The 25,355-nt window shown below is 43.5% G+C and overlaps 1 protein-coding gene across 1 annotated transcript in view; it reads right to left on the reverse strand.

Annotated features, from left to right (window-relative positions):
- Positions 1-19,670: 19,670 nt before the first annotated feature.
- Positions 19,671-25,355, reverse strand: part of anp32a (acidic (leucine-rich) nuclear phosphoprotein 32 family, member A) — a 34,531-nt gene continuing 28,846 nt past the window's right edge. The window contains exons 6-7 of the mRNA XM_041174780.1: positions 21,811-21,877; positions 19,671-20,803 (exon numbers count right to left, since the gene is read on the reverse strand). Coding sequence (XP_041030714.1) covers positions 20,745-20,803; positions 21,811-21,877 — 126 coding nt within the window. The 3' untranslated portion in view covers positions 19,671-20,744. The remainder of the gene's footprint in view (positions 20,804-21,810; positions 21,878-25,355) is intronic.

The following is a 25,355-nucleotide window of genomic DNA, read 5'->3' on the forward strand; positions in this document are numbered from 1 at the left end:
GTGCTACACTGTAGAAGGCACTGTCTATCAGGTGAGATGTTACATCAAGGCCCCATCCACTCTCTCAGGTGAACATAACAGGTCCCTTGGCACTGTTCTGAAAGGAAACAAGGGAGTTCTTTGTATGTCCTGGAAAATATCCATTTCTCAACCAACACCGCAGGTTTTATTGTCATTATCATATTGCTGTTTGTGGGAGCTTGCTGTGCACAAATTGGTTGCCAGGTTTCCTATGTTGCAATAATTTTGCTTCAAAAAAAGTACCTCATGGCTAAAAAGCATACTTGGAGCATCCTGAGGTGCTATAGAAATGGAATTCTTTCTTTCTATTGCTTTCTTCCTTTTCTAACTTTGGGCTGGCACAGCTGCAGTGGTGCTGTAGGCCCTCTGTACCCCACCAACATGTACAGGACTGGGGAGTGAATGCTGACTGGCTATATTTGAACTTTGGAGACTTTCCGGGTTAGATATAAACCCAAATCCCAGAACTGAGAGGGCAAACCCATCATGCCCCCAGTCATCACGTTATGGGACTTATTTTGCTGGTTTTAGATGATGCGATCTGTCAGTGTGCTCTGTGTCCTTACTGTGAGATGTTATTCCAAAAGGTTCGATTATGACTCATTTGTGCAACTTATCAATAGTTAAAGAAAGACTGTCAGTTAATTAGAGACTTATGATTGCTCCTGTAAGAAATGCATCAAAGCACCTCATATACAATTAACTACTCTGAAGTGCAACTGATATATAGACATGCTGGGCAGTCACTTAATGATCAGGAAGTTCCTACAATGACCAATGAGATGAATAATGTTTTGTATGTGTGAGAGGATGGTTGGCCAAGTTTCTTTTCAGGAAGACCCATGTCGCATTTGTGTTGTAATGGAAGCTGGACTCTACTTTCATATACTAAAGATGTTCTGGCATCATCAGTTCTGATCTCATCCAACCGGCATCCGAGAACTGCAGAATCACACAGTACCGAAGGAGGTTTGAAACAAAAACGAAAGTGCTGGAAATACTCAGCAGGTCAGGCAGCATCTGCAGAGAAAGACAGTTAATGTTTCAGTTCAATGACCTTTCATCAGAGCAGGCCCATCTTGCCTGGTGCTAGCTCTTTGAAAGAGTTTTTAAAAATCTCTCATGGGATGTGGGCATCACTGGCTAGGCCAGGAATTGTTGTCCATCCCTAATTGTCCCTTGAGAAAGTGGTAGTGAGCCACCTCCTTGAACCGCTGCAGTCCCTGTGGTGTAGGTGCACCCACAGTGCTGTTAAGGAGGGAGTTCCAGGATCTTGACCCAGCGACAATGAAGGAAGGGCAATATATTCTCAAGTTAGGGTGGTGTGCGGCTTGGAGGAGAATTTGCAGGTGGTAGTGTTCCCACTGTACCTACAAGAGCACATCAGAGGCTGGGAATCCTGCAGCAAGTAACTCATCCCCTGACTCCCCAAAGCCTGTCCACCATCTACAAGGCACAAGTCAAGATGCAATGGAATATTCTCCACTTGCGTCTGCTCCCCTTGTCCTTCTAGGTTGTAGAGGTCGTGGGTTTCGAAGGTACTGTCAAACTCACCTTGGTGAGTTGCTGCAGTGCATCTTGTAGATGCTACATACTGCTGCCATTGTGCACCAGTGGTGGAGTGATGTTTAAGATGGTAGATAGGATGCTCATCCAACAAGCTGTTTTGCCCTAGATTGTGTCAGGCTTCGGGTCCTGTTGGAGCTGCACTCATCCAGGCAAGTGGAGAGTATTCCATTGCATCCTGACTTGTGCCTTGTAGATTGTGGACAGGCTTTGGGGAGTCAGGGGATGAGTTACTCGCTGCAGAATTCCCAGCCTCTGATGTGCTCTTGTAGGTACAGTATTTATACGGCTGGTCCAATTCAGTTTCAGTTAATGGTTGTTGATATCCAAGCAGTTCCACTCCCCTGTTCTTTCTGCAGAGCCCTGCACATTATTTCTTTTCAGGTATTTCTCTTCAATCTTAATTGAAACCTGAAATCAAATTATTGGAGCTGCTATGCATTAAAAGAGCTTGTTTTGTAAAGTCCCTTTGAATTTTGTGATTAATTATATCTGCAGACAATATTCGCTTGTTACATTGATATGATGCCAGCTTGACAGTGCCTACAGCAAGACTGTGGTTTTCTGCATTTGTCATGTTGAGATTCAGCACAGTTTTTCCCAAGTGACAATGTTCAATATCAGAACATCATGGTTAAAAGAGGATGTTTGAGAGATGTGCTTACGGTAGCCACTCACTCTTCTGTTTAAATCCATAACTGGAAAGGCAAGAGTAATACTTGCATCTTCCACTTCGCTTTCCAAACTCTTAAGAAAAAGAACTCAATAATTTTTAGTAAGCAAATAATTTAGAAGCTGGATAGCCAAAGGTTCTCTGCTGTATTAACATGTCAGGAAGAAGTAGTCATGGAAATCTAATAAAGGCCCAAATATTGCTGTCAATATAAGGCAAGGATAATAGCGCTCACTGCAAACGTCACAGCAACTTCACACAAGGGCAGATGTGTGATTAAACACAGGCATCTAGAAGTTGGTGATAGCTGTTGGCTTCTCGTGAACCCCCTCTTACTGTCTCACTTGCCAATCAATGGCATTGGGCAGATTTCCCGTACTTACCTAGCAGATACAAGGTAAACTTGCCACAGAAAACAAAATCAAGTCATTTCAACTTTGAAGATGAGATAAGGATTAACATTTACTCCCAGTCAACCTCTCTGGCACTGATAATTAACTAAGTGTGGAATCTCATTCATTCTTGCTTTAATTGCCAGAGATCTAGAAGTTTTTAAAAAACGTTTTCTCTCTTTCTTCATCCAATCTTTTTTGCCCTCTCTATTTCTCTTTCTGTGCCTGATTTTATGTTGAATTCATCCTCTCTAACTCTCTCCTCAATATTTACACAGTTAATTTTTGCAATCCTGGTTTGTTAAGAAGGCAGCCAGCTCCCCAATAGAGGGCCAGTGCTTTATTTCCATCTTGCACTTGTTAGAAATTCATTCACAGGATGTGGGCTTTGCTGGCTGGGCCAACACTTACTGCCCATTCCTAGCTGCCCTTGAGAAGGTGGTGGAGAGCTGCCTTCTTGAACCATGTGGTGTAGGAAGGGAGTTTGATGGGCTCCTTTTTAGACTTTGCAGCTGATTGGTACAACTGAGTGGCTTGCTGGGCCATTTAAGAATCAACCATATTGCTGTGGTTCTGGAGTCACATGTAGGCCAGACCAGGTAAGGACAGCAGATTTCCTTCCCTAAATGAAGGAAGGGCCCCTCTAAAGGGCATTAATGAACCAAAACCAGATGTGCTTTTACAACAGTTGACAATGGTTTCATGACTTTTACTTCCAGACTTTTATTGAATTCAAATTCTACCATCAGCCATGGCAGGATTTGAACCTGGGTCCCCAGAGCATTACCTTGGGTTGCTGGATTACTAGTCTAGCCACAATGCCATCTCACCTCCCCTACCCGCAACTTGCAAGGCAAATTATCATTGATTTTATATGGGCAACAGGGAGAGGGCTCAGTTTAATGTCTCATCTGAAATCTAATGCAGCACTACCAATGCAGTGGAGCATGAGCCTAAATCTTTTTGTTTAAGGAGAAGGTTTTGTAGGATATGGAACTTGGGAAAGTATTTCTTCACGCAGGTTGATCAATATTTGGAACAACTGTAAGGTAGTGGAAGCAAAAACTCTGGAGGCATTCAAGAGACAGTTAGAAGGTGCAACATGGGAATCAAACCTTTTCAGGAAGGATGAATAAGATGGGCTGAATATCATCTTCATCTTTCCTTTGTGACCAGTGAAAAAACAATTTAAAAAAAGCATACAAATATAAAGATGTAAACCAATGAGGAAGAAAGTCAACAGATATTTATGATGTGCAAACACAAAAATTTCATTAAATCATTATCCAGTAAATGTGTTAACAACATTTATTGGGCCAAAGTTATTATTTACTCTTTCATGGGATGTCGGCATTGCCAGCCAGACCAGCATTTATTGCCCATCCCTAATTTCCCTTGAGAAGGTGGTGGTGAGCTGCCTACTTGAACCTCTGCAGTCCATGGTGTAGGTACACCCACAGTGCTGTTAGGAAGGGAGTTCCAAGATTTTGATCCAGTGACAGTGAAGGAACAGCAATATATTTCCAAGTTAGGATGGTGTGTGGCTTCGAGGGAACTTGCATGTGGTCGTGTTTCCACGCTTCCGTTGTCCTTATCCTTCTAAATGGTAGAGGTCACGGATTGGGAAAGTGCAGGCAAATGAGGCTTGGTGAGTTGCTGCTGTGCATCTTGTAGATGGTACACACTGCTGCTACTGTGTGTCGAGGGGGAAGGGAGTGTATGTTTAAGGTGGTGAATCCAACTTTCCCTCTTGTTACTTCCCTCACGTATATGGTCACTCATCCTGGAAAAAGGTTCTGTGGACATCAATGATCTCTTAGAAACATACTCACTGTTCTAGCTTGCCCTTTGTAGGCAGGTGGTGGTGGCATAGTGGTGTTGCCAGTGACCCAGGGTAATACTCTGGGGACCTGTGTTCAAATCCCACCACAGCAGATGGTGAAATTTGAATTCAATAAAAATCTGAATTAAAAGTCTGATGATGACCATGAAACCATTGTTGTAAAAACCCACCTGGTTTACTAATGCCCATTAGGGTCCAGACCCCCAGCAGTGTGGCTGACTCTTGAATGCCCCCTTAATAAGGGGCAATTAGGGATGGGTAATAAATACTGGCTGGAATGAATGAAAGAGAATAACTAATCTAACCTATCATGTAGGGCAATACCATCAAGCTGGAGTTTGACCCCACCTAATGTCTACACAGACACACTCTTCCTAGGCTGATCAGACAGAAGAAATCCAGCTGAGCTTCCCCAGTAAAGATAACAATCAGTTGAGGTTTATGGTACAGGAGAGACTGTGGAACAATCCTCTAGCACAAATCAGCACCTCAGTAGGAAGGAAAGATAAATAATTCGGATCACTCTGGTTATAACAACATTTTGGAAATGTGGATGAATGCAACTGTGATCAGACTGGTGTTACATCACATGTGCTGCTTTGCAGTGTTCAAAGTATATTCTGGCTCTGATCAGGATATGTTCTCTATGTTTTTGATCGAAACATGTAAGATTCTGAGGGGTCTTGATAGGGTGGATTGGATGTGGAGAGAATGTTTCCTCTTGTGGGAGAATCTAGAACCAGGGGTCACTGTTAAAAATAAGGGGTCGCCCATTTGAAAAAGAGATGAGGTGAAATTCTTTCTCTCTTCCTGAAAAGGTAGTGGACGCAGAGTCTTTGAATATTCTTAAGCAGAGATGGATAGATTCCTGGTAAGCAAGGGGATGATATGTTACCGGGGCAGGTGGGAGGCAGATCTGAGGTTACAATCAGATCAGCCTTGATCTTATTGAATGGTGGAGCAGGCTCGAGGGGCCGAATGGCCTACTCCTGCTCCATGTTCGATACGTTCTTTAGAAAATTATTTAAAAAGAGAAAAATTTCATTTCGGCTTAATGGTCGAAGTGGGTCATGCCTGTAATGGGACTGTGCAACAGTGTAAAATTGAGTAAAAGATGATAGTGCCCTCTGCTCATGGAGCAACATCCTCCAAAGGTGAAGTACAGATACCTGCACCCTCTGCTGGGTGAATGCAGGAACCACCCATAAAAAGGCTCAAAAAGCAGCTTGGACCATGTCAGAATCAAACTCAAAATGCCTCTGCTGGCGATGGTTGGTGGAAGCTGGTTCCACCTGACTGAGCAACAGTGCAGGTCAAATAGTGACATAGGACATTGAAGATGAACTTAAAACAGGAATTAAAACACTGGCCTGTACTCACCGGCATGCCATATCACAACACCTTTTCTTATTAAGCATGCAACTTTCTGGAACCATTATTTTTTTTTTGCCTAACCCAGTTTTTATGCAATTAAAGCATCCATTTTTATAGCAGCTTTGTCACAGTAAAATATCCCAAGATGCTCCATAGGAGCATTTTCAAATAAATTTTGACACTAAAGCCACATAAGTGGATATTAGGGTAGATGACCAAGTGCTTTTTAAAAATTCTTTCACGGGGCGTAAGTGTTGCTGGCTGGGCCAGCATTTACTGCCCATCCCTAATTGCCCTTGAGAAGATGGTGGTGAGCTGCCTTCTTAAACTACTGCAGCCTATGTGGTGTAGGTACACCCACAGTGCTGTTAGGGAGGGATTCCACGATTTTGACCCAGTGACAGTGAAGGAACAGCGATATATTTCCAAGTCAGGAGGGAATTTCCAGGTGGTGGTGTTCCCATGTGTCTGCTGCCCTTGTCCTTTTAGCTGGTTGGGGGTCGTGGGTTTAGAAGGTGTTGTTGACGGAGCTTTGATGAGTTCCTATAATGCATCTTGTAAATGGTACACACTGCAGCCACTGTGTGCTGATGGTGGAGAGAGGGAATGTTTGTGGATGTGGTGCCAATCAAGTGGGCTGCTTTGTCCTGGACAGTGTCAAACTCCTTGAGTTTTGTCAGAGATGCACTCATCCAGGCAAGTGGGGAGCATTCCATCATATTCCTGACTTGTGCCTTGTAAATGGTGGACAGGCTTTGGGAGTCAGGAGGTGAGTTCCTCACCACAGAATTCCCAACTTCTGACCTGCTCTTGTAACCACCGTATTTATTTGGCTAGTCCAGTTCAGTTTCTGGTCAATAGTAACCCCCAGGATGTTGATAGTGGGGGATTCAGTGATGGTAATGCTATTGAATTTCAAAGGGAGATGGTTGGATTCTCTCTTGTTGGCGATGGTCATTGCCTGGCATTTGTGTGGAACGAATGTTACCTGCCACTTGTCAGCCTTTGTCTGAATATTGTCCAGGTCTTGCTGCATTTGAACATGGACTGATTCAGTACCTGAAGAGTTGTGAATGGTTCTGAACATTGTGCAATCATCAGTGAACATCCCCACTCTAACCTTCCGATGAATGGAAGGTCGTTGATGAAGCAGCTGAAGATGATTGGGCTGAGGACACTAACCTGGGGGACTCCTGCAGTGATGTCCGTGATTGAGATGATTGACCTCCAACAACCACAACCATCCTCCTTTGTACCGGGGATGACTCCAACCAATGGAGAGTTTTCCCCCTGATTCCCATTGACTCCAGTTTTGCTAGGGCTCTTTGATGCCACCCTTGGTAATATGCTTCCTTAATGACAATGGCAGTCACTCTCCCTTCACCACTGGAGTTCAGCTCTTTTATCCAAGGTTGGACTACGGCTGTAATGAGGTCAGGTTCTGAGTGGCCCTGGCAGAGCCCAAACTGAGAGTCAGTGAGCAGGTTATTTCTGAGTAAAATCTGCTTGATAGGACTTCAACCTCCCCTTCTAGCACTTTGCAGATGATCAAAGTATACTGAGGGGGCAGAAATTGGCTGGTTTGGGTTTGTTCTGTTTTTTGTGTACAGGCCATAACTGGGCAATTTTCCACATAGCCGGGTAGATGCCAGTGTTGTAGCTGTTCTGGAACAGCTTGGCTGGGGTGCAGCAAGTTCTGGAGCACAAGTCTTCAGTACTATTGCTGGAATATTGTCAGGGCCCATAGCCTTTGCAGTATCCAGTGCCTTCAGCTGTTTCTTGATATCACAAGGTGTCGGTCAAATTTGTTAAAGACTGGCATCTGTGATGCTGGGGGCCTCAGGATGTTTTACTACATTAAAGCCACTATAAAATGAGGTAGGTTTAAAGGAGGAGAGAGATAGAGCTGGAGAAGTTTAGGGAAGGAATTACAAAGTTTAGGGCCTCAGCAATGAAGGTATGGCTGCTAATGTAGGGTGATTAAAATTGAGTATCTAGAACCATGCAGAAATTTATCACATGACCCTGTTACATAATCATACTTCACTTGACATTATCATACTTGTCGAGAAAAACAAAAAACTGCGGATGCTGGAAATCCAAAACAAAAACAGAATTAGCTGGAAAAATTCAGCAGGTCTGGTAGCATCGGCGGAGAAGAAAAGAGTTGACGTTTCGAGTCCTCATGACCCTTCAACAGAACTGAGTGAATCTTAGGGAAGGGGGTGAAATATAAGCTGGTTTAGGGTGGGTGGGGGGGGGTGGGGAGAAGTGGCGGTGGAGAGGCGCCGGTGTGGTGTGGTTGTTGGGACGAGCAAGTGGTGATAGGAGCAGATAATCAAAAGATGTCACAGACAAAAGAACAAAAGAACACAGAGGCATTGAAGATGGTGATATTATCTAGATGATAGTGCTAATTAAGATGGTAGGGCTCTGGTGGGGGTGGGGTGGAAATGCTAGCAGGGCATAAAAAATTTAAAAATAATGGAAATAGGTGGGAAAAGAAAAATCTATATAAATTATTGGAAAAAACAAAAGGAAGGGGGAAGAAACAGAAAGGGGGTGGGGATGGAGGAGGGAGTTCAGGATCTAAAGTTGTTGAATTCAATATTCAGTCCGGAAGGCTGTAAAGTGCCCAGTCGGAAGATGAGGTGCTGTTCCTCCAGTTTGCATTGGGCATCACTGGAACAATGCAGCAAGCCAAGGACAGACATGTGGGCAAGAGAGCAGGGTGGAGTGTTAAAACGGCAAGCGACAGGGAGGTTTGGGACAGACCGCAGATGTTCTGCAAAGTGGTTGCCCAGTTTACGTTTGGTCTCTTCAATGTAGAGGAGACTGCACTGGGAGCAACGAATGCAGTAGACTAAGGCTGGTGGGGTGATAAGTGAGGACAAGGGGACAATGGCTTGATGTTCAGTGGTGGGGTCATGGTCCAGGGAGAGGTAGGAGGAAGTGTCTGCAAGTGTCTTCCTCCTACCTCTCCCTGGACCATGACCCCACCACTGAACATCAAGCCATTGTTTCCAGGACTGTCACTGACCTCATCTCCTCTGGAGATCTTCCTCCCACAGCTTCCAACCTGATAGTCGTCCAACCTCGGACGGCCCGCTTCTACCTCCTACCCAAAATCCACAAACAGAACTGTCCCGGCAGACCGATCATGTCAGCTTGCTCCTGCCCCACGGAACTCATTTCTCGTTTTCTTGACTCCCTTCTCTCTCCCCTTGTCCAGTCCCTTCCCACCTCCATCCGTGATTCCTCTGACACCTAACGTTACATCAACAATTTCCAGTTCCCTGGCCCCAACCGCTTCCTCTTCACCATGGACATCCAATCCCTCTATACCTCCATCCCCCACCAGGATGGTCTGAGGGCCCTTAGCTTCTTCCTCGAATAGAGGCCCAAACAATCCCCATCCACCACTACTCTCCTCCGTCTGGCTGAACTTGTTCTCACACTGAACAATTTCTCCTTCAACTCCTCTCACTTCCTCCAAATAAAAGGTGTGGCTATGGGTACCTGCATGGGCCCTAGCTATGCCTGTCTCTTTATGGGGTATGTGGAACATTCCTTGTTCCAGTCCTACTCCGGCCCCCTTCCACAACTCTTTCTCCAGTACGTCGATGATTACTTCGGTGCTGCTTCATGCTCTCGACGGGACTTGGAAAAATTTATTCATTTTGCTTCCAATCTCCACCCCTCCATCATTTTCACATGGTCCATCTCTGACACTTCCCTTCCCTTCCTTGACCTCTCTGACTCAATCTCTGGTGATAGACTGTCCACCAATATCCATTACAAGCCTACCGACTCCCACAGCTACCTCGACTACAGCTCCTCACACCCCAATTCCTGTAAGGACTCCATTCCATTCTCTCAGTTCCTTCGCATCTGTTCTGATGATGCTCCTTCTTCCTTAACCGAGGTTTTCCACCCACGGTCGTTGACAGGGCCCTCAACCGTATCCAGCCCATCTCCCGTGCATCCGCCCTCACGCCTTCTCCTCCCTCCCAGAAACATGATAGGGTCCCCCTTGTCTTCACTTATCACCCCACCAGCCTCCACATTCAGAGGATCATCCTCCGCCATTTCCGCCAACTCCAGCATGATGCCTCCACCAAACACATCTTCTCTTCACCCCTTCTGGCGGCATTCCGTAGGGATCATTCCCTCTGGGACACCCAGGTCCACTCCTCCATCACTCCCTACTCCTCAACCCCCACCTATGGCACCTCCCCATGCCCACGCAAAAGATGCAACACCTGCCCCTTCACTTCCTCTCTCCTCACCGTCCAAGGGCCCAAACATTCCTTTCAAGTGAAGCAGCATTTCACTTGCATTTCCCCCAACTTAGTCTACTGCATTCGTTGCTCCCAATGCAGTCTCCTCTACACTGGAGAGACCAAACGTAAACTGGGCGACTGCTTTGTAGAACACCTGCGGTCTGTCTGCAAGAATGACCTAAACCTCCCTGTCCCTTGCCACTTTAACACTCCACCCTGCTCTCTTGCCCACATGTCTGTCCTTGGCTTGCTGCATTGTTCCAGTGAAGCCCAATGCAAACTGGAGGAACAGCACCTCATCTTCCGACTAAGCACTTTACAGCCTTCCGGACTGAATATTGAATTCAACAACTTTAGATCTTGAACTCCCTCCTCCATCCCCCAGCCCCTTTCTGTTTCTTCCCCCTTCCTTTTGTTTTTTCCAATAATTTATATAGATTTTTCTTTTCCCACCTATTTCCATTATTTTTAAACCTTTTATGCCCTGCTAGCCTTTCCACCCCACCCCCACTAGAACTGTACCTTGAGTGCCCTACCATCTTAATTAGCACTATAATTTAGATAATATCACCACCTTCAACGCCTGTGTTCTTTTGTTCTTTTGTCTGTGACATTTTTTGATTATCTGCTCCTATCACTGCTTGCTTGTCCCTACAACCACACCATCACCCCCACCTTAAACCAGCTTATATTTCACCCCCGTCCCTAAGATTCACTCAGTTCTGTCGAAGGGTCATGAGGACTCGAAACGTCAACTCTTTTCTTCTCCGCCGATGCTGCCAGACCTGCTGAGTTTTTCCAGGTAATTCACATGTATGCTTATCTGGTCCTCTTGATCATTGGAAATAATGGTCTGGGTTAGACTGATTAATGCTTTACTAGCAGCTGAACTATAGTGTACTCAGCAAGTCTGAGAGGATGATCTCTCTTACCTATTCTCAATACCTTTGCTATTTTTTCCCTCATGTTTTCGCTTCTCTTTCTCTCATTCCATTCGGTCAGGGGTAGGTCACATTTTTGGCTTGAGGTTGTGGGGAAAATGTAGCCCTTAAGAATTCCCATCCATTACCCATCCAACCTTTCTGGACAGCAGTCCAGGAGCTGACTAGGGGCATGACTAGTCTCATGATCTCACAGAATGCAACATAGTGCTTGCTGAAGAGAAAGCCCCCCCTCACCCCAAACAGCAGACTTGGTATGGCCTCTGTTTCTAATTGTAAGATGTACACTGAGCCGCAACAAACAAGTGATTGAAATATACATGGGACGTCTTACTGTGAGGAGAGGTTGAAAAAAATTAGGGTTGTTCTCTTTGGACTACAGAAGGTTAAGAGGTGACCTAATAGAGATTTAAGATGAGGTTTTGATAGAGTCGATGGAGAAAAACTATTTTTTTCTGGCAAGTGGGTTAATAACCAGAGGCCATAATTTTTTTTTATTCGTTCATGGAATGTAGTCGCTGGCTAGTTCAGCATTTATTGCTCTTCCCTAATTGCCCTTGGTGAGCTGCCTCCTTGAATTGCTGCAGTCCATGTGGTGTAGGTGCACCTACAGTGCTGTTAGGGAGGGAGTCCCAGGATTTTGACCCAGCGACAGTGAAGAAATGGCGATATTGTTCCAAGTCAGGATGGTGAGTGGTAGCTGATCTAGAGAGAGGGCGAAGAGAAAATTTTCCACTCAAAACTGTTGGGATCTGGAATGCTTTACCTGAGAGGACAGCAGAAGCCGTTCCCATAAATATAAAGGAGTTGGACAAGTTCTCGAGGATGAGGAACTTACAGGGTTACGGACAAAAAACAGAAAGTGTGGGATTAAATACGACCACTCTTTTAGACACAACACAAACACGATGGTTTTAAGGGTGGGGTCAACTTTTAACACAATATTTGCTAAACTAGTGCTAAAAATCTCAGAAACTCAATTTGCACCAAATGTAATTTGTGCATAAAATTCCACAATCTTTCATATATCGTACCTATTTTGGGTGGGGAAAATACGGTGCAACTAAACAGAAGCTCTACTCCACATTAAATAATACCGAAACTCCCAGAGCAAGATTAACATGGAAGTCCATGGTCACCAATGCTTTCTTAGGGCATGGTACCTGAAGAGCAAGAAGCTTCCATTCGAACACTACCTACTGACACAATGAAATGCAAACATAGACATGTTAACAAGAAAGTCTCCATACGAAATGTTTATATAGCAGTTTACAATCAAACACATAAATAGCTTATCTCCTGTAACTCAGAAAATCAGAAGATATAATCACTTTCTAACCTATCTCTGATGCCTTTGTGTTGCTCATATCTGCTACTTTCATCTCCTGAACTATTCCTGCTTCTGTTTTCTTAGCAGGTGAGATGTGCCGTGACAGGAAATTGAGCCAACAATGGCCCCAGGTTACATTTGGAATGTAGGAGAAAAGTGGTTCTCAGAGGCTTCACACCCAATACATACATTACTGCTTCCTCCCACACCCTTAAACCCATCACACCCCCTTGCCTCACTACCTCCTGAACTACTCACTAGAGCACTTTATCCTTTCCCTTGGCTCCAGTATCAGTCATCTTAACTTTAACCCTCCCTCACTTGAGGCCTCAAGGGTAGATGCTGAGAAACCATCACTTCTAACCAATTCCTATTCCACTCTCCTACCTCAGGAGCTTTCCGGCATTCAGAATGGAACCTTTATTTAATCAAATTATAATGACAAAAACACCTTTCTTTTTCTCTCTTCCTACCCCACTCCCACCTCATTAGCAATTAGAATCCCTCTCTCACCAGCGTATTCAATTAGAATTAACCCTTTCTGTCATCAATACACAAGTGATATTGATGGACTTCCAAATCCAACTTGCATTTCTTTTGGGAATTTAAGGAACATTAATCAGAGAAAGATGCACTTTCTCTCCATTTAATAATTTTAATAAAATTTAGAAAACAGAACAAAAGCTACAAATGTGTGATTTCACAAGAGCAATTCCTCCATCCTAATTTCTAGGTAAATTTTACCTAAGGAAAAGCTTTGGAAATTTGTCTTCTGGTTTTCAAAATTGTCTGAAAATGACTAGGAGCTAAAGAAGAGCTTCCTGTTCGTTGAGCTGGCTGAACATTACAGATGCATCCTGGGAGACGAGGAACCTGCATACGTTCAGACCACACATTCCAAATTCAGTTCAGGTTCCCAGCTCCGAACAAAAATATCAAGTCCAAGCCTAGATTTTTGGGAGAGGCTGAGGACCTCAGTAAAAATGTTAATAAAGGCATTAAAAGATACAAAAGACAATTCAAAAGACACATTAGCTGTGAAAAATGCTATATAAACGCAGGTCTTTGTTACACATCCCAGACTTTTTTGTGCTATTCATGAATTCTCCAGGGGAGCTATTCAGCTTGTGGAGAATTCATGCATTTTACATTAGTTTGGGGTCTCCTCTATTTTACTAGACAATGCTGCTAGACGATCTACTTAATCTGACACCAAATTCACTCAGGTACTATTGTGAAAAGACATGTTTACAACAGGTGAAGTGCCAAAATGATAAGTGATAGATAACAGGAGTAAATTACAATCAATTATATAGGTCTTCCAATGCCAATGTTCCTTGAGTACAAGCCATACAACACAAAATGAGCTTTGTACTCTTTAGCTGCACTGGAATCTTGAATGAGTTCTTGGGAGGTACTTACAGTTCATAAGAATTGAATTTTGCCCACTGCTTCTCCCAACTCTGCCACGACTGCGGGATGGTGAAAGGGATAGGTGAGTGCTGAGGTTGGAAATTATAAGCTATGTTGTCTCCCCAGAATTACCACTTATATCATCACTCACTGACTCACTCTCCTCCCAGATTCACTAAAACTCTCAACTCAGTCTTATCTCTACCTTAAAACTAGATAAAAAGTATGTATAAAATCCAACTCTACCAAGCCATTATCCTTGCCACTCTGCTATATGGTGCAGTCTTGGGTCTGCTGCAGGCACCAAAGACACCCGAAGCCCATTGTGGGAATTCAATGACAGACAAGGTCACAAATAATGAGGTCCTTCATTGTGCTGGGCTCAAAAGCATGGAGACCCACCCTCCAGAAAACTCAACTTAGATGGTCAGGCCATGTCTCCCACATGGATGACTACAGAATCCCCAAGCACATCTTCTATGGGGAACTCTCAGGGTAACCAATATCAAGGCGGTCTGTACAAATGACAGGACATCCTAAAAAAGAACCTTACAAACTTTTGCATTGCACACCACCTTTTTTGGGGAAAACACAGCAGCCAACTGGCCCTCATGGAGGCAAGCGCTGAAATTCAGTTCAGCATGTTTTGAGGATCATCTATTACCAAACTCAGTGTGCGACATGCCTAGAGAAAGGCCAGAGTTGGCACGGCTGCAGAAACTCCCTCTAGCACCAACATGAACTGCCAGCTCTGTAGGCGTCAATGCTGATCTTACATCGGACTCTTCAGTCATGAGAGAGCTCATAGAAGACGATGAAGTCATTTACAGCTTGGGCATTCTCGAATGAGGAATCTACCGACGACCCAGTCATCTCTGACACAGTCAGTTGCTTACTCTTCCTGAATCCCACTGTCACTCAATTCTCTCTTCAGTGGTTATAATAAAAACTTTCATTTATATGGTGCCTTTGATTAAAGATCTAAAGGTGCTTTATATGAGCAATATAAAGCAAAATTAGACATCAAGCCACATAAGGTGATATTCAGGGAGAAAGCCAAAAGTTTGATCAAAGAGGTTTTAAAGGAGCATCTTAAAAGGAAGAGAGGTGTGAAGGGGGTTCGGTAGGGAATTTGAGCTATTACTCTCATATTTACTCACTCAGTCATTCTCTTACACACCCTCACATACTCTAATTCACTTCCCTTACCCAAGGGGAGAAGGAATTGAACCATGAAGCTATAAGATTTCACTCCTGCCTCAGAGGATATTGTATTCCTTATCAATTTCTCTCCCTCCCTCTTGTTCTGAGAAACCAGAGACATACTCTTACTCTTGCTGGAAACAGTATCTGCAGTCCTAAAGTCAGTCTATCACAGGGCTCAGCAAAGCATTGTAAGATCATTCAGGACTCAAAGACTGGGACTACTGCCCAAGAGAGACTCACTCTAACTTCTGGAAACACTCCACAGGTCTGGCAGCATCTGTGGAGAGAGAACCTTTCATCGCAACACTTTTAAGGTTAGCTGTTTCTCTCCCTACAGGTGCTGCAAGGCCTGTGAAGTATTTCCAGAAGTTTGTTTTTATTTCAGAGTTCCAGCATCAACAGTATTTTGCTTGTCTAATCGCCTGTGATTCACTTTCCTTTACCTGAAACAAATGTGAGTTTTAAGAAAAAAAATGTTAAGACAAGCTATCCATTTAATCTAACAAACTAGCAGAAAATTAAACCATCTTAATTGTGCTCATCAGCGAATCTCAAATTTTCACGTCCTTTTACTGGAATCTGATCAGGATCCGGCCTCTCAGAATTACGCAACCCTTATGTCACCCCTGGGAATCACAATGATGCCCCACACGCTTGTACAAATCCTGGAAAATACCAGAATCCAATCTAAAGATGGTGCTCAGAATAATACAACACAGGAGGAAGCCTTTTCCCCATTGCATCTTATACAGAAACTGAAGCCAATTGACCTCTTGTTTAAACAGGGGGTGAATGGACACAGCAGGGTCTGGGAATGTTGAGACAACCAAAAGCTGAAGATGGAATTTTGATGTTGGGGAGATATGTAGAGATTTAGAGGAATTTGGGATTGTTACAATCCCCACAGAGACTGATGCCTTTCTAAGACTTATTTGAATTTGCAGTGACTGACTGGAAGGATCACACAAGATTTCAAGTTTTCAGACTTTTACTGCAACAAACTGAAAGCAACAGTGACCAGGCTTCAGGAAGCAACTTATACTTTTAACTACAGAAAAATTTCCCCATTGAACTTAAGTTATCAGAAAATCCCCCTCCATGGTTATAGTCTGTTCCTGAAGTGGATACTTAATTCTCCAGAAAGCAGTCCAAAGCTATTCTCAGCTCCCGATGCCTTGCTTCTTTTTCCAGCTGGTTAACTTCTAATCCCCAAGCTTACTTTCACAGTGAGGGTTACCCTGGAGATTCTTCCCTCTAGCCAAAGCTACACAAATCTTCCAGCTTGGTTTAAAAACTCACAAACTTGGTCTCTTCAATCTGAGCACAAGCTCTCACTCTCTTTCGGCAGTGAACAACACTCTGGTTGCCTCCACCTCTCTCTCAGATTCTTGCACACCTCCGAGATTTAGGGGTATTTTAAGCCAATTCTACAATGGTTTTCTATGGCCTGTTCCCCATGGCAACAGTGAGCCTTTTAAAAAAATCCTGTCGTGGGATATGGGCGTCCCTGGCAAGGCCTGCATTTGTTGCCCCTCTCTAATTGCCCTTGACCCGAGTAGCTTGCTTAACCATTAGAGGGCCATTAAGAATCAACCACATTTCTCAGGATCTAGAATCATACATAGGCCAGGCCAGGCCAGGTAAGATTTTCTTCCCTAAAGGCCATGGGTTTTTACAACAATCGTGATAATGATGTGATGTTATGGTCACTTGCTTTATATTGCAGATTAACAGAATTTGAATTCTATGAGCAGCTGGGGTGGGATTTAAACCCATGTCCCCAGAACATGAGCCTCGGGTCTCTAGATTATCAGTCCTGTGACATTACCACTACACACCCATGCCCCCCTAAGTTCAGATAGAAATGATGACTAACTGTCTTCTAAACCCAATCACCATTCTATCTTGGAATTAAATAAGACAGTTTAAAGTATAATCGTTTACAAAATCTAATATTTTTGACACCTCCGTGAGACTTGGAGGCAACAGTCCATCCAGTCTCACTGGTGTCTTTGCCATTGTCCACAGGTAAGAACATCTTGCACCTCCTTCCCAGTACAACAATCTGGGGCCCCCTTTAACAACCAAGCCATCAAAGTTTGTTGTTGGGCAGAATTCAGAACAGGCCATATGATCCCCTTCATTTCTCCATTCGACCCTAAATTAGAGATAGATCCAAAACAATCTTATAAACATCACATTTGTAACAGTATATAATTGCAGAGTACAAAGTAATTCAGGCAAAATGTTTTGCTGAGTTTGAACAGAAACCTTAGAACTTCCACTCTTAAGTTAGAGAGTCAACGAGGAATTTATAGAACGGGAATTGGTGCGAGAGCCGAGCAAGACTTTAGAACAGGGGATGACACTAATAATGGAACTTCTGGGCAAGGTTAGAGTTTTTGTTGGAAGGATGGTACAGAGGTAAAGTAGTGCACTAGTCTCTGATTCTGTCCCAAGGGAATATGTCTCATGTCAGTGAATCACCATCAGGAAAATTGCAGGCATGAAGTCCTACAATAGCACAGCAAGACAGGACAATGCTCCCAACTGAATCCCTTACAAATCATGTCATTGCGTTGGTCTAAAGCACGTGGAAGTGAGAACACACAGGTCCGATCCTCCACTCTATTCCAAATCCGAGTAAGGGCAGGTACTAAGATATTCGGCACAGAATCAGTGCCGAAAGGGAAAGTGAGTTTGGATTCCTCCAATGCTGCACAAAAGAATGATTCTACTCATGTGCACCATTCAAGAACCCATGTTGGAGATGTACATGCATTAATAGGAACAGGACTCTCCTGCCAAATCCTCAATTGCTTAATCCACCATAGAATAGTACGACACAGGAGGCCATTACACCCATTGAGTTTGCACCAGCTTTTTTGAAGAACAATCCAGTTGGGCCGACTCACCTGCTCTTTGCCCATGTCTGCAATTTTTTTTCTCCCTCATTGTCTTAAACTCATACATGGACATTGGTTACTGAGGCAAACTACTGGCATTTACAGAACCATAGCAATGTGCCAGTGACAAGAGGGCACACATCCAAAAGTAATTTGCAAAAGAAATAAAGCGATGAGGACTGTTTTTTTTCCCCCCCCAAGCAGTAGGTGGTTTGGGTCTTGAATGCACTGCCTGAGTGTGGGGTGTGGGCAGGTTCAGTCCAGACATTCAAAAGGAAATTAGACTGTTATTTGAAAAGGAAAGACGTGCAGGGTAATGGGGAGAAGGTGGGAGAATGACACCACGTAAACTGCTTATTTGGAGAGCTGGTGCAGACAATTGGCCAAATGACCTCCTCCTGCACTGTAACAATTCTGGCATTCTGAGACTACAGAAGGGGCCAAACTGACTGTCACTGTCACACTCAAGGATCTGATTGCTCTTTACCAGGGACAGGGAACCTAACGCTTCAATTTGTTATTGAAATGGAAGATTCAGGCTGTGTGCACCTCAACGAATGGCTCAAAGTTTTAAACATATGTTTGTTTTATCCATCACTGGCATTTAAGACAAGACACATTGGTCCATTCTGCCAGCCAACAAAACTAAATGCATCACAATCTTATCCATTCCCCACCCTCATAAATATCATGAAATCTGTTGGGCAGGTGTATAATTGAACATACAGAATTTAAAAACAAAGATAATACAGTTAGGAGAAGTGTACAAACCCAATGCAAAGAAACTGATGCAAATCTAGTTATTGACAGTGTGCATTTAAGCTTCATATATACATCCTTCAATATCTCGTCAAAGCTGCTTTTATATTATGGGTAGGGTCACTGTGTCCCAGTTCACAGAATTCCTAAAACCACCTAACCTGCCCAAGAGAAACCTTTTTAAAAAAAAAAATAATTTGTTTGTGGGCATCATTGGCTAGGCCAGCATTTTTGCCATCCCTACTTGCCCCTTGAAGATGGCAGCGAGCTGCCTTCTTGAACCGCAGCAGGGCATGCAAGCCGTAGCTCCTCAAACGAGACCGCCAACTTAATTTCCGGATCTCAACTTCCTCAATGAAATCATCAGTTTCAATCTCCTAGAAGTAGGTATCCATTCAGTTTGCAAAGTCAGTGCCTGAAACAGAGCAATAATGTCTAAATCTAGAATTGCTGCTCCCATTACTATCCTTGCACTTTTGATGTTCAATTACAAAGGCTTGTACAATCATGAGTAATTATGCTGCACGAGTATTGAGCACCTTTATGTCGAAAGATCAAGCGTTGATGGCGGTGGGGGAATCGGGTGCCCCAGATGGAATTGAAGACTGATAGCTGTAGGGCTTCTGAACGAAGAGTTTGGGACTCAAATCTAGCTGACGTTCACAGTAACGGCCCCATGTACGGTAACTTGGCTCAGGCTGCAGGGCCCCAATGTTGGTAAAGGTCACTGGTGCAGTATCATTGAAGCATATAACCAAGAAGGACACTATTTGACCCACTGTGCACCCATGTTGGCCCTTTTAATTAGTCAAAGCCCACCCGCCCCCACCCCCTCATCTCTTTCTGCATTCCGAGCATTTGTCCAATTCCCTTTTGGAAGCTACCACTGAATCTGCTTTCACCATCCTTTCAGACAATGCATTCCAGATTGTTAACTCTGTTAAGAAGTCACAAAAAATTGTATATAAAAAAAAAGGATTTATTGAAACTGTTGAATGACAAAAAACAGACACAAAACTAAAGGTTTGGCTTTGCTGAGAAAAAACTGCGGTGATCTTTTGTACAGATGAAATATCAACTAGGAATACAGTCACCCCGGATATGAAAGTAAAACTCTGTACATTCACTAGGCATTTTTTTCCCACCCCAAGTCAATTTTACTGACTTCACCAAGATAAGAAAATACAATTCTGCATTAGTATGATGCCCTCGAATGTATGAAAACATGCCCATTCAACACTACATGCTATATTTATTCTTCTGCATAATGAGGCTTGTAAAAAAATTCATCAAAGTGTACAGCACAAGGGGGAAATAAATGCAGGTATTTCTTCCCCTCTATGGTATTCAGATTATATTTTACAGACCAAAAAGTAGTACACGGGTGCCGGGAAACAGAGTTGAAACTTAATTTTTTTTTTTATTACAACTGTGTATTACACTATCAATCATCGATTAGGACTATGACTCAAATGGGTGCCATTTTCAGAATTTGGGCTATGAATGGGGGCGGGTGAGGGAAATGGTGGAAAAGAACGAGTGAGTTTTGGTCACTATTTACAGAAAACTTTACTCACGCCTACGAAAGCCGGGTGGGGGGGGCGGGGGGCAGGGTGTGAGAAGGGGAATTAAAAAAAACCAGCTTCAGTTTCCAAAACTGGCAGCCATTTTCTGCACAATACAAGCACACCCTCTTTTTGTTTTCTTTAGAATATGCTATTTGGTATATGTTGCTGTGGAAATGATTTGGGATATGATTTATCATAGCTGCTCCAGCCACCCACTATATTTTTCTTTTTAAAAAGGAGATGATATTACAGAGTTTTGGGCCCTACCCATTTTGTAACTCATCCAAATTCACAACAGAAAAAAAAAACCCAACAAAATCGAACATCTCAGAGCAGCAGTAACGGGAGCTTTCTTCCAACTCATCGTTCCCATAGCAACATGGGGGGGGAGGGGGGGGTGCGGAATTTGGGGCAGGGGGGAGAGAAAACAGGTAAAAACAATCACAGTAGGTTAACATCTGAAATTTATTTAATCATCTTCCTCGCCTTCATCTTCAGGATCTCGTTTCCTCTTCTGTCCTTTGACTCCTATTTTGAAAGGGGGGAGGTGGGGAAGAGAAAACAAAAAGACATTATGCCAGAGCCAAGAGTAAAGTCCAAAGTTTACTGGACATGCCATACAACCCGATCGCCATGTTTTTTTTTTAAGTTTATTTATGGATGTAGGCATCACTGGCTAAGCCAGCATTTATTGCCCATCCCTAATGACCCATGAAGGTGGTGGTGAGCTGCCTTCTTGAACCGCAGCAGTCCATATGGTGTAGGTACACCCACAGTACAGTTATGGAAACAGCTCCAGGATTTTAACCCTATGACAGTGAAGGAAGGGTGATATATTTCCAAGTCAGGATGGTGAATAGCTTGGAAGGGAACTTCCAGGTGATGCTGTTCCCATGCATCTGCTGCCTTTGCCCTTCTAGATAGTAATGGTTGTGGGTTTGGAAGGGGCTGCCTAAGGAGCCTTGGTAAGGTTCTGCAGTGCATCTTGTAGATGGTAAACAGGGCTGCCACTGTGCATTGGTGGTGGAGAGCGTTTATGGAAGGGGTGCCAATCAAGTGGGCTGTTTTGTCTTGGATGGTGTCAAGCTTCGAGTGTTTTGGGAACTGCACTCATCCAGGCAGCAAATATCACCTCCTCCAACCTCCACATTTAATTAGCCTGGAGATAAATGGATCTAGGGCATTAGATATGTCCCAGAGAAAGAATTATGGCTGAAAAAAAAAGTATACCCGAGTCCTCTGGTTTGCGGGTCTGACGAAACCATGAAATATGATCCAGTTATGAAGCCAGATTCTCATGCAATAAACTAGCAGCTCAGATTATACCCCAAGAAATCCCACCATGAATGAGGTGATACCGATTTTAGTAAATCCATTTCAGGAGCACAAGGCAGGATTCGGTTGGTGTATTAAAAACATATATGTCCAACATTAGAATATACTGACGAGGAAACTCCAATCTCAAAGCCTCATCAGCCTAGCAATGCCCAACCACAACTATCAAAAGGTACAAATCAGGAGCCCCTGATACTCACCTGATTGTTCATCCTCCTCCTCCTCTTCCTCTAGTTCGCCGTCATTGAAATCCTCTTCCTCATCCTCCTATAATATCAAGACAGCCCTCTGTTACTGAGTGGTAACAACGTACCATAAACACAATGCTCAACATGACCTGAAATTGGCACCATTCTCACCTGTTGCAAGGCTTTATGATCAAGTCCCATTCCTGGGCTTAAGCATGCAACAAGTTACATTTACATTGTGTCTTTAACACAGCAAAGCTTACCAAGGCACTTCACAGGAGCATCAAACAAAACAAGAGACTGAGCCACACAGCGTGATATACAAGCAGATGATTAGAAGGCAGGTTTTAAGGAGTGTCTTATACAGCACGAGGTAGAGGGGTTTAAGGAGGGAATTCCAGAGCTTAGGGCCGAGGCAGCTGAAGGCCTCTAAATGGTGAGCTAGGCTGAAGGGAAATGTTGCATTTCCAGAGGTGCGATCCTTTGGGCGAGATTTAACCGAGGCATACAGCTCCATATTCCAGTAGTTCAGGTGAGTATAAAGGATTCTAGGGCAAGCAGCTAGTTCTCCCAGAGTGATGAGGATTTTTCCTTGCTGTGCACAAAATGGCAACTGTTTGGCAGGGCCCCAGGGCAGCGAGTGGTTTTGACAGCAATTCAATATCCCTGAAACATTGAAATATTTGAGGAACTTGAGAGGACACTACAAATGCATATCTTTTCCGAGGGGACTAATTTTTTGAGCCATTATTCCTTTGCCACAGCTTTCAATCCAAACAAGCACCATATTTACATACCACAAAGAACAATTTCCACCCTCTTACGAGATTCCAGTCTATACCAAATGAGTCTGGAATCACTTCATCCAGTACAGCATCACAGTAAACAAACAGCTTATGAAACGCTAAGCCTTAATTACCAACCAATATCTTTCACTAAAGACAACTTTACAACTATCACTGAAATGCAATGCAAAGCGAACCTGGACTCAACCCATTCTTGAGAATTTCTCATGTTTCTCTAGAAATGGTTAAAAAAAATCCAATGCTGTAATATTAATGTCAACAGTTCAGTTAAGATTGTAATCAAATAAATGTGCTTTGTCAGTCAGAATAGTCATGCTCCACCTTTCGCCGAGGACCCCAACCTTTGCTCCTCCTAATCCGGCCTCTTGCACATTCCACAACTTTAACAGCTCCATTAATGGTGGCAGAATCTTCAACTGCCAGAACTCTGGAATTCCCTGCCTAAACCTCTCTGCCTCACTCTCCTCCTGCAAGACACTTCTTAAACACGGCCTCTTCACCAAACTTTCGGTCATCTGCCCTATTATCGCCTTATGTGGCTTGCTTTCAAATTATACTCTTGTGAAGTGCCTTGGGGCATTTATTTTAAAAAGGTGCTACGTCAACACAAGCTGTTGTTGAGTTAATTTTACATCGGATGTTCAGGACCAGTGGATAGAAGCCTGCTCCCTACTAGTGCAAGTTACAGGTTGGTCTCGAAAGGTGAAAGGCCCGTGTCTAGTGGACTGAACCACTTAGCTCCCCTCCTGTGTGTGCTTTTAAATATACAAACAAAAAACTAAAAGCACGTATTGTTCATCCTCTGCAAAGCACACTCCCTCTGCACCACCTCTCCAAGATTCAGATTAACAGAATATCTAGAGATGATTTTTGGTTGCCAATCTGATAAAGACATGTCCATTTAAACTACACTGATGACTGTCCCCAAAAATCTGTTTGGCCAAGTTACATTACAGGACTTACACATATAATTATTTGGGGATTTTTCCATACGTTCAGAAGTGGGGGGGTGGGGCATGGGGCAGTGTTCAGCAACTAAATGCACTTAGGTAGCACCTTTAACCTAGTTAAACTCTCCCCAAGTTACTTCAGAGGATTTGGGAAAAGTAGTGAGATTGGCAGGGGGAGAAAGAAATGAGAGGAGGAAGAAAACCATAAGTTAGGAAAGGGGACATCTTATGGGGTTGCGGGGGTGGGGGGGGGAAGCCTCTGAAGGGAGGAAGTTACATTCTATGGATGAAAGAAGTTTCAGCGTGAGTTGGCGTAACAGCTGAAGATTGAGATGCCAATGGGGTAGTAAGAGCACACAATAGTTGAAACCTCCTGGTTTGGTGCGCACATTTTAAAAAATGAAACTCATTGTGACTGAATTTGTACAATTCAGAACATTAGAGCTGAAAGTCAGTTAGCTTCCAAGACAGGGTTGCAGCTTTTTTGGACTAAAGGTTTTTTAGTGGTTCAGTTTTTTGACTTGTGAAGCACCTTCAGGCATTTTACTATGTTAAAAAGGTGCCATATAAATGCAAGTTGTTGAGTTTATTTTACACAGGACGCTCAGAACCAGTGGTCAGGAGCCTTCCCCACGCTAGCAATTAGGTCGGCCTATCTAATTACTCAAAATCTGCAAATGGAAAACAGAACTTGCATTTATACAAGTTCTATGAGTGCTTCCTTGGAAGTCCCCAAGGCACTTTACAGCAAATGAAGTGCTGTTGAAGTGTAGTTACTGTTGTTAATTAAATAGGAAGTCCGGCAGCCAGTCCATTTTCACACAGCAAGCTCCCATAAACAGCAATGAGATAATAACCAGATAGTCCGTTTTCTTTTTTAAAAAAGTGATTGAGATTGAGGGATAGGTATCGGCCAAGAAATCGGGACGAACATCCCTGCCCTTTGGAACAGTGCCATGGAATCTTTTACAAAAATAGGTGGGAAGGCAAGTGGTGGGGATGACACAAAGTCTACAGAAGGATATAGATAGGTTCGGCAAGTGGGCAAAAACTTGGCAGATGGAATATAATGTGGGAAAATGAGAGGCTGTGCACTTTTGGCAGGAGAAGAGGAGCTGATTATTCAAATGGAGAAAGACTGCAGAAGGCTGCGGCGCAGAGAGATTTGGGGTTCCTCATGCATGAATCACAAAAAGCTAACATACAAGTTCAGCAGGTAATAGGGAAGGCAAATAGAATGTTGGACTTAATTTCAAAGGGAATGGAGTATAAAAATAGGGAAGTCTTGTCAAAACTATACAAGGCACTAGTTAGACCATGCCTAGGACACTGAACAGTTTTGGTCTCCTTATCTAAGGAAAGATATACTGGCATTGGAGGCAATCCAGAGAAGGTTCGCTAGGTTGATCCCAGGTATGGAGGTATTTTCTAACGAGGAGATGTTGAGTACTCTGGGCCTGTACTCATTGGATTTTAGAAGAATGAGAGGCGACCTTATTGAAACATAAGATTCTTAAGGGGCTTGATAGGGTAGATGCTGAGAGGTTGTTTCCCCTTGTGGGAGAGTCTAGGACCAGAGAGCATAACCTCAGAGTAAAGGGTCAACCACTTAAGACAGAGATGAAGAGGAAATTCTTCTCTCAGAAGGTGGTGAATCTGTGGAGTTCTCTACTGCAGAGGGCTGTAGAGGCTGGGTCGTTAAGTACATTCAAGGTTGAAATAGACAGAATTTTAAATAGTAAGGCAATCAAGAGTTTAGGGGAAAAGGCAGGAAAGTGGAGTTGAGGATTATCAGATCAGC

This window comes from Carcharodon carcharias, chromosome 26 (genome assembly GCF_017639515.1).
Source record: "Carcharodon carcharias isolate sCarCar2 chromosome 26, sCarCar2.pri, whole genome shotgun sequence".
NCBI classification, from domain to species: Eukaryota; Metazoa; Chordata; class Chondrichthyes; order Lamniformes; family Lamnidae; genus Carcharodon; species Carcharodon carcharias.